The sequence below is a fragment of the Mesitornis unicolor genome, unplaced genomic scaffold (genome assembly GCF_000695765.1).
Source record: "Mesitornis unicolor isolate BGI_N332 unplaced genomic scaffold, ASM69576v1 scaffold49956, whole genome shotgun sequence".
Taxonomy (NCBI): domain Eukaryota; kingdom Metazoa; phylum Chordata; class Aves; order Mesitornithiformes; family Mesitornithidae; genus Mesitornis; species Mesitornis unicolor.
Window position 1 is genome coordinate 4,527 of NW_010192606.1, and position 9,520 is coordinate 14,046.

Here is a 9,520-nt window from a genome sequence, read left to right on the forward strand (position 1 = left end):
ATTTTATGACTTGGCCTCAGCAGAGTTTCTTTAACTTGAAGAATGAGCCTTTATTGTACTATGGTGTTTACATACTTAGGTTGAAAAGACTGTCTGGGATTGGGAGCTCATGAATGACATAAAGCCAATCTGGCAGAGACCATCTAAAGAAGTTGAAGAAGATGAATACAAAGCTTTTTACAAAACCTTTTCCAAGGTAAGCTCTGAACCTCAAGATAGTCCCAAAGCAAGAAATTTGGTATAGTATGTCTTGCTGCATGAACTAAACTCAGTGCTTATAGGATGGGCTATTTCTGAATTAATTGCTGTCAGTAGACAGACTGAATTGCAGAGAGCATACAAGGTGTAGCATCTTGGTCAGGAGCTATTCTTTTTCCCAGATAGTGCTGCCACCTAAGCGATGGGTGCCCTTCTTCTGGGAATTAGTATGTTCCAGCTTGTGTGGAGCTTGCTGATGATTTTACATGACACTGGTGGTGCTCATGTTGTATGTGGTGGAAGAAAGAGGAAGATACAGCTTTCTAGAAACTGCGTTGTTTTTACATGTAAATACAGTGTAATGTGTTTCTTGGGTGTATCTTACTGTGCTGTGATGGCACTGTATTGGTTACTGTGATATTGGTAACTTTCTGGTAGTTTGGTTTATATTTAAAAAACAAAACAATACAAAATCTAGTAGGTTTGAATCTGAAACTTTTGTCTCCGTAACAGATTCTAACAAAGCATGGTTAGATAGTACAATTATTTTGCAATTAAACTTATTTGGCAAACTCATGTTATAACTGGAAATGCATTCATTCACTGATATTTTCTCCATGTCAATTAAAAGAATTCTCTCTTCGCAGGAGCATGATGACCCAATGGCTTACATCCACTTCACTGCTGAAGGGGAAGTAACTTTCAAATCTATCTTGTTTGTTCCCAATTCGGCTCCGCGTGGCCTGTTTGATGAATATGGATCCAAAAAAAGTGATTTCATTAAGGTAAAACAAGCAAGTGTGTGAGTATGGATTTCTGTCTAGGAAAAAAAGAACTAAACAAACAAAATACCCTACATAACCTGACTGCTGTTGTCTTTTGTAATTCAGCTCTATGTTCGAAGAGTGTTCATCACTGATGACTTTCATGACATGATGCCCAAATATCTTAACTTCGTTAAGGGTGTTGTAAGTATTTTAAATCTTACTTGCATCTGATTTTTTTAATCTTCAGATACTTTTAGCTATACTTAAGAAATTTCTTCCTCAATTAGGTGGATTCTGATGATCTTCCTTTGAATGTGTCTCGTGAAACACTTCAGCAGCATAAATTGTTAAAGGTAAGCTAATGGATCTTAAATTCCTTCATTGTAAACATGTGACAGTAGCAATATTTGGAAGAATAATAGTTTGATTAATTTTAATTTATATAAGGAGTGTGAAATTAACGTATAGGAAACAAGCATTGTTGTTTTCAGACTGCCTGTTTGCTTTGAATCCAGAGGCACTAGGTGTCTTGAATCTATCCTTTGTAGTGGGGCTGAACTGAGGGTTACTCCAAGTGCTTATTGTTAAACTTGATATTGCTGCTTTTTTAGGTGATCAGAAAGAAACTTGTTCGCAAAACTCTTGATATGATCAAGAAAATTGCAGAAGAAAAGTACAACGACACATTCTGGAAAGAGTTCGGTACTAATGTAAAGCTTGGGGTTATTGAGGATCATTCCAATCGTACACGACTGGCTAAACTTCTTCGCTTCCAGTCTTCTAATCATGAAAGTAACCTCACAAGCCTTGACCAATATGTGGAAAGAATGAAAGAGAAGCAAGACAAAATCTATTTCATGGCAGGTGCCAGCAGAAAGGAGGTATGTGAGCATGGAAGAAAAAGGGAAGGGGGAAAAATACTACAGCTCCTTGTTAAAGTAGTACCATAAACACTGAACTGTGTATTTGCTGTAAAGGAGAAGACTCTAGGCTTACGTTACTACTGCAGTTCAATTTTCCTCATACCAACACTTGTAAGTTAGTTTGTATGGGTTTCAGAAGCTACTGGTACTAACGCAGTTAAACTGGCATGCGCTCTGTTGTGTCATTCCAGGCTGAGTCTTCACCATTTGTTGAACGTCTTCTGAAAAAGGGCTATGAAGTGATCTATCTGACTGAACCTGTAGATGAATACTGTATTCAGGCTCTGCCAGAGTTTGATGGGAAGAGGTTTCAGAATGTAGCAAAAGAAGGAGTTAAGTTTGAAGAAAGTGAAAAGTCTAAGGAGAGTCGGGAGGCCTTGGAAAAGGAATTTGAACCACTCTTAAATTGGATGAAAGACAAAGCTCTAAAAGACAAGGTAAAGTGTTATGCTGTCTGTAATGCTTTGTAAATGCTCTTGTACTTTTGCCTACAACACACTTGCAGATTCTCTAGCATAAACTTGATAGTAGCTGTTCTGTCTTTATGTAGATAAACATCCATGTTTGATACCTTTCTTTCAAGAAGGTAACAAATTTGAATGCAATCTTAGAGCTTTCAGAAAATATGAAGTGACAGGAAACTTGAGAGCTGTTTACTTCATGCCCTGTATATGCTATTAGGTCTGTGAACTAACATTAAGGCTTTTTTTCCCCTGCAGATTGAAAAAGCTGTGGTATCTCAACGTTTAACCCAGTCTCCCTGTGCTCTTGTTGCTAGTCAGTATGGATGGTCTGGTAACATGGAAAGAATCATGAAGGCTCAAGCCTACCAAACTGGGAAGGATATATCTACAAAGTAAGCTTTCAGTTGTGTACCAGCAGGCATGAAATGTAGCTGATTTGCCTCCCTTGCTTGGTGTGTGCATACCCAAGCATCCGTGTGGTTCAGATGAACCTTTGTATTTTTAGGTCACTTATAACTAGGTTGCAGTCTCCATCACAGTCTTAACATTATTTCAAAGTCCAGTATGTAAAACTGCCTCTGGTGAGCAAGACTTGCTGGTGGTATTTGCTATCTGTCATTTAGTGATGAGAATATGAGCTGCCTTCATAACTTGAGTGCTTTTTAGAGTTAAGCTAATAGTAAAGTAGGGCTGGGGGCAGAATGCGCTTGTTACTGTGGTTGTAGTCAGTATTCATGGGTTTAGAGATGCAGCTGGGTCCTGTACTTCAAAATGTAGTGATGTAACTTCCATTCTTTTCAGTTATTATGCTAGCCAAAAGAAGACCTTTGAAATTAACCCCAGGCATCCACTGATCAAAGACATGCTGAGGCGAGTCAAGGTAAACAAATAACAGTAGTGAAATATTAACTATTTAGCTCCATACAACCTATTTAACAGCTCTGTTTGTTTGGTCTTTTTTAATACTCTTCCACATTAGGAAAATGAAGATGACAAAACGGTATCAGATCTTGCTGTGGTATTGTTTGAAACTGCAACTTTGAGATCGGGATATATGCTTCCAGACACTAAGGAATATGGAGACAGAATAGAAAGGATGCTTCGTTTAAGTTTAAACATTGACTTGGATGCAAAGGTTAGTTTGCCTTCAACTTTAGGCTGATAATTGACTTACTGCTGCTCTATCTTAAACCAGGTACTTGGTAGACTTGCATAAAATAAAATTACAAAATGAAATTTATCCCACTTCCTACTCTTTGGTAGGCAACCAGGAGCCCAGTGGTAAACCAAGGAGTCTGTACTTCATGCTCATGTCTTCCCTTCCACTCTTCTTTCCAGTTGCTTTGCACTTTACACTTCTCAAGCATTGTCCTGTCCTTAACTAAGTGGTGGTTCTGTGGGAGTAAATTAGTGGCTGAAGGTGCATGTGCCCATCTCTTTAATGGAGAACTGCTATGTGGGTATAAATAATGTGGGTTCTTACAATGCTGTGCAAGAAGTAGCTCGGTATTTAGCTGTAGGAGACATGATAGTGTGTCAGTGCTAAACAGAACTTGCTTTCTCCTTCAGGTAGCTTGGGGCAAATGTTAGGAACTGATAGTGAATACTTCTGTAGCCTGTATAACTAGTAAACATCATAAGCAAATATAGAAAATTGCTTGTGACTTTCCTGCAGGTGGAAGAGGAACCTGAAGAGCCTGAAGATGCAGCTGAGGAGGCAGAGCAAGATGAAGAGGAGGTGGATGCTGATGCTGAAGACAGTGAAACACAGAAGGTAAGGTCTCAAGTTTGACTCTTCTTACCAGTATTTGTGTGGTTTTGTCTGTGGTGCTTTCTGGCAAAAAACTTTTTTGCTTTGCCTTCCAGTAGTTTTTAATGTGAGTCTCTTTTTTAAGGGGAAAAAGCTGCAGCACAAATTACATTTTCTTCCTTATCAAACTGTATTGTAAGAAGGCAACACTTGGCAACACTTAGCTATCTATGTTCAAAGTTGGAGCTAAATTAAGCTTAAGAGATTGTAACAGAGTGCCCTAAGGCAAGAAACAGCAGCAAGTTCTCTATCGTTGATTTAATGTTACCTGGTGGATTTCCACAGCTTGTGGGCAATAACATCAACAATTTGGCAAGAGTAAAGTTTCAAATGCTTTACAATACAGACTTAACACTACTTCTAAATAGTTCAACTGTTGTGTGAAGCTAGATTTCACTTAGCTAATGGCTGCAGTTTTAATGCAGATTTTTAAGATTACCTAAGAAAAAATTGGAGCAACAATGCTTATTGTATTATAACTTTTTAATTTTGATGCCAATACTGTTGTGTTTATAAAGCAGTATAGCCTGCAATGGCAGTAATAAGTTATAAAGGAGCTATTTGTTGGATTAGCGCACTTACCAATTAAAGTTTCTGAAACCTTTAAAAATTAAATGGCACACTAGATCTAGTGCTAACACTTGGGCAGACTGAAAAGAATTTTTTTCTGTCTTAATAGCAAAGGCTATTGACTTCAATACCTCCTTAAAAAGTTGTATTACTTCTGTTAGTGCTTTGAAAGCATCAACAGTATTTAAGTCCAGTTCTTCTGGGACAGCTCTTGTGATCTTTACTGCTTTGAAAAAGCAACATTCTGATCCTTTCTTTGTCTCCACAGGAATCCACAGATGTGAAAGATGAACTGTAAACTGCACCAACTACCGTCCTGCGTTGCAGGGTTAGGAGGGAATGTGAATTAGATTTTTCTGTTTTTTTCCACTGTAAAATGTTGAGGGATGGTATGGGGTTTAAGGGTAAAGGAGGATTTTTTTTTAAGTTCACTTTTCTAAAAAACATTCCTCATGAATGTAAATTTGTATTATTTAACTGACTTGGTGTAAAATCTTGTCATGTACAAAATAAAATGTTCCCAAACACCACTAACTCTACATTTTACATAGTAAGCTCATCTTGTTGGCTAACACAAAGACACAGAGGGATTGTCTTGAATGTTCAGGTCCTTTCTCCAGCAGGCATTTTGCAGTCCTGCCTTTCCACGTTGGCACAGCTGCACTTTACTATGTAGTGTATGCCAATGGTTAGACTTTGTGTAACAGACCTGCCATGCTGTTTAGCCAAAACATGTGGTATCTGAGAGCTGTACTGAACTTGCTAGTTAAAATAAGTTTGTATCTACTGACATCTTAAAGATGAGATAGGGCATTTAAAAATAGTGTTGGAACTGGAGTCCTGCCAGCTTATGCTGGACTGTGACTTGACTCCACTGTACAGTGTAGGCAGTAGTAGCTTTTACAGCCTAGATGAGCCAAAACAAACTTTCCTTTCATTAAAGATGTGAACACCAACCAACCAGAGGTGGCTCACTGCCTGTGAGCTTATGCCATCCTCTGTGGTCTTTAGTAACTGCCTTTAACTTGCGTAGTTTTCCTAACAGCTACGGCAGTCCTGCTTTCTGGTTTTGGTTTTTTTTTAAGGAGCTTTTGTCTGTTACAGTTATTCCTTAATGCTGCTGTTCTTAGACTTTTTCACTCTTGTTCTATGTCTCTTTCAGTATAGCAAAGCACTGTAAAGATCTCATTTAACTTAAGCTAAATCTGTTGACACCAAATAGTAATGTGGGCAGGTTGAACTGGAGGCACTACTTCTATTAATTTTATTAGCTTTATGTGGTGGTTGGATGAAGCACCACATTTTCTCACTCGTGCCTCTACTTTGAAACATCTTCACAGGGTTGGTAGAAAGTGTGTACACTGAAGCTTTTTAGGTTGGTTGTTCTTCCTGCCTCTAGAAGAACTGTATATGAGTAGTATTTCTATACCGTGACTACTTAAGAACCACTCTTTTATTAATGGAACTTCTGTGAAGTTCAAGTTTTACAAGATGAAGTGAAATAAACTTGTTTCTAGTTAGGCAAGTGCACTAAACACTGGCCTGAAGAACTTGGTTCTGTTTACTTACACCAGGCTTTTTCTATATTGCCCAAATGCTGTTTCCATGCAATAAATGCAGATGCCATGTATCAGTGTGGTTATTGAGTCAGGGTTTATACAGAGTTGTTGGCTTTATTGAAGTATGCTGTTTGAGACTTTAAGGGATGGGAGCTTAGTTTTGGTTTTTTGAGGTAGTTTGGGGTGGGTTTGGGTTTTGCTTACTGTAGTAGTATCTTAGATGCACTGTAAGAGCCTTTTGCTACTCGAGCATGCTGAGTAGTCTAACCCTGGAGTAGTTCAGCAGTTAGCAGTACCAGCTTTAATAGCAGTCTTTTGTTAGTAAGTTACCGAATAGGGCAGGTGCACCATTTCTTCTTAAGGCATGGTCCTCTGACAGTGCAACTTTTGTGCTCTGTAGCAATCAACTGCTGCTCAGGTTTTGATTTAATACTTCCTCGAATATCCCAGTGATACCCTTCTGAGTATATCATCAATATGGACCCTTCTATATCACTTTGACCAGCCTGAGTAGCAAACCTGGCTCAGGCCCGCTGTGGTTAAGAGTGCTTTTGCAGCTAACAAGCAGAAGAGGAGTAATGGAAGTGTAGGGTTGCTTGCTACAGTATTTTTAATCTGTTAAATACTTGTAGACTTAAGCAACTTTTGCTCTGTTAAATAGCTGAAGTTCTCAATGCTTTGTTTGGTTTTAAAACTACATATCTGATTTCAGAAATAATAAAGAGCATACTTGAGAGTTATGCTTTGTGCTTCATCTTCCTCAGCTGAGGGTATCTGATGCAACATGGCTGTGGTCCAGCTGCTTTCTCTACCCTGGAGTGACAAATGTTTACTAATAACTACAAAATGCAGCTATAAGCTTGTGGGGCTCTTTCTGGTCAGTTCTATGAAGCAGAATCATGTCAATACTGAAAGAAGTCTCTTTCAGCCATACTCGGGCTACTTCGCTTTGCTGTTCCTAGGTGGGCGCTAATGAGAATGGTTCCCGCAGTACTAAAAAAGGCTGGGGTAAAACAGATGCTCTCTGTTGCTCAGTTTCCATTAGCAGCAGGATCCATACAGAAATTCAGGCCACATTAGTACTAAGTTCACTCTGCAGCCTTTAGAAAATAGAGAGAAATAAATCTGTGGCAGAAATCAACATAAGGACAGAGGTGATTCTCCCCTCTTAGAGCAGGAGCAAAATAGTGCTGCACTGCCTCATCTTGTCTCTTCAATAACCTTCATCCAAATTGAGTACAAACATACATAATTTCAGTGTAATCTGTACACATTTCCCCCATTTTAACTAATACAACCAAGTTGTATGATCCTCCCCAGCCGTACAGTATAATCTCCTGTCAGTAACACACACAGAAAGCCATTGTAACTGCTGTTAAAGCATTTAGCCAGCAGTAGGAGTCATCCAGTGCAAGAAGTGCTGCAGTAAGGGATCTTTCTTGTACATGCCAGCACTTCCTGTATCACATTCCGGGTTACATCCGGAAACACCGAGGTAAAGTTTATAGAGGCAGGGAAATGCCAATGGGTAAGTGGGGTTCTACCACAGATGGACAGGTAAGCTTATTAAGGGTTACAAGTGCCCATAAAAGCTTGACTTTTCAATATGTGAAACCTCCTGTACTTGTTAATCATCTTAAAAGTTTCAAATTCCATCAGACTCACCAATGTGAGTTCACATCTTTTATTCTGATAGATATTTACACTGTGATCAAGATTAAGAAATCATAAGCACTTTTGTGCACAACCAATCAGACTTCTAACGAGAGTATTCATTGGACATGTTTTTAATGCTGCCTGTAACCCTGCTTAAAGGAAACAAGCAAACAAAAAGGATTAAGGGAGTACAGTATTTCACACGTGGACTTCTGCAGTTGAAACAGGTGAAAATATTTAATCAGTTCCAGTTTTCACAAAATAAGTAAGTTCTGGTTACTGTTGTGAAGTTTCAACTTTGTTTGATCTTGCTTTTAGACCCAGCAGTTCTGTCTTCAGTTCTCCAGGCTTAGGAGGTATTTCAGGTATACTCTGTTAAAATGGAGAAAGGTGTCAGCGTTACGGCAGAAGAAAAACTAAACCCACAAACCAGTAAACTAGCATGCTCTTGTAAGAGCCAGCATTACAGCTAAATTGTGAATACACCACCCTCTTTTCTGATCAGAGTACAATTCTTACATGCAAAAAACATCATAAAAATTAACCTATTACCTTTCTGTAATTTGACTTTTATTTGAAAGTAGCAAAATAGGATTTGAAAAGAAGGTGGAAAAAGGAAGAATGGACAGTTTTTGGTTTAAAGGAACAAAGCTTCTTTTTGCCATTTAAGAAAGTAAGTTTGGTTGAGAGGTCTGGTACAGTTGACGTTTCCACACATACTCTTACTCTTGGTGACAGAAGAAAATGTTTTACTGCTTCTGTTTTTCTGTTTTAGCAATTAAGCACTGAAACTGGAGATGAAATTTTAAAAAGATACCAGATAACACTTAACAAACCGTATGTCCTCAAAATTTGTACTAGTCTAATGTAGATCCTCAGACTGTTCTGGATATGCCTATTTGCGTGTAATCAAGGCTACAGTCAAGACTATTAAAACACATCTAGCAATGATTTAAGTCTCATTGCTTAAATGTTGACATGATAGCTCAAGCATGGTGATTTTTCAACTTATTTCTGTTTTGAAAATAGCACAGTGTTTTTAAAAACAAAGTATGCAAGAGCAGGAGGACAAGATAAGGCTTACAGGCCTCCAAGAGAGCGACTCAGCCATTAATATCCCTAGTGGATGGTCTCATTTGGATCTTAGTTCTCTCTGACTGAAATTTTCAGTCTTGACGTTCAGTCTGGCATCGTGTCTAAAGTCAACTTTTGTTCATTTCCATTACTGGAGGAAAAAAAAGCCTATTAAAATCTAGTGTACCCCATTCTCGCTACTTTTGCATGCTCTTTTCAAAACCCAGCTCCCCACAGCAGACCCCCCTTCTGAAGACATCTGTGCAGCTGCTTCATTCTGGGTACCATGCCGCTGGTCTGAGGGCAGCTCCCAAGACAAGACCTGGCTCCCTGCTCGTTGCTTCTTCCGAGGCCGATCGCTTCCTACAGCCAGGCCCGAGTCCTCCCAACGCAGGACCTCCACACCAGACCCCTCCAATCCCGCAGAGGCGCTACCGGGCTCCCTAACGCCACCAGGTAGCGGAACCTTCCCGGCACTTACGAGGTCAGGCCTGTAGTA

At 39.2% G+C, this 9,520-nt stretch overlaps 2 protein-coding genes across 2 annotated transcripts in view; one reads left to right on the forward strand and one right to left on the reverse strand.

Moving 5' to 3' along the window:
• HSP90B1 (heat shock protein 90kDa beta (Grp94), member 1) overlaps positions 1-5,263 on the forward strand; it is a 9,491-nt gene extending 4,228 nt beyond the window's left edge. Inside the window, exons 7-17 of the mRNA XM_010187152.1 lie at positions 80-196; positions 846-983; positions 1,089-1,166; positions 1,253-1,318; positions 1,577-1,846; positions 2,080-2,325; positions 2,608-2,744; positions 3,154-3,232; positions 3,332-3,487; positions 4,028-4,126; positions 5,001-5,263. Coding sequence (XP_010185454.1) covers positions 80-196; positions 846-983; positions 1,089-1,166; positions 1,253-1,318; positions 1,577-1,846; positions 2,080-2,325; positions 2,608-2,744; positions 3,154-3,232; positions 3,332-3,487; positions 4,028-4,126; positions 5,001-5,030 — 1,416 coding nt within the window. The 3' untranslated portion in view covers positions 5,031-5,263. The remainder of the gene's footprint in view (positions 1-79; positions 197-845; positions 984-1,088; positions 1,167-1,252; positions 1,319-1,576; positions 1,847-2,079; positions 2,326-2,607; positions 2,745-3,153; positions 3,233-3,331; positions 3,488-4,027; positions 4,127-5,000) is intronic.
• Positions 5,264-8,223: 2,960 nt separating this feature from the next.
• LOC104542744 (chromosome unknown open reading frame, human C12orf73) lies at positions 8,224-9,514 on the reverse strand (the record flags this gene model as incomplete). The annotated part of the gene is made up of 2 exons (XM_010187153.1): positions 8,224-8,319; positions 9,503-9,514. Coding segments are annotated over 2 exons (108 nt in total), but the record flags the coding sequence as incomplete, so codon positions are not given.
• Positions 9,515-9,520: the final 6 nt, after the last annotated feature.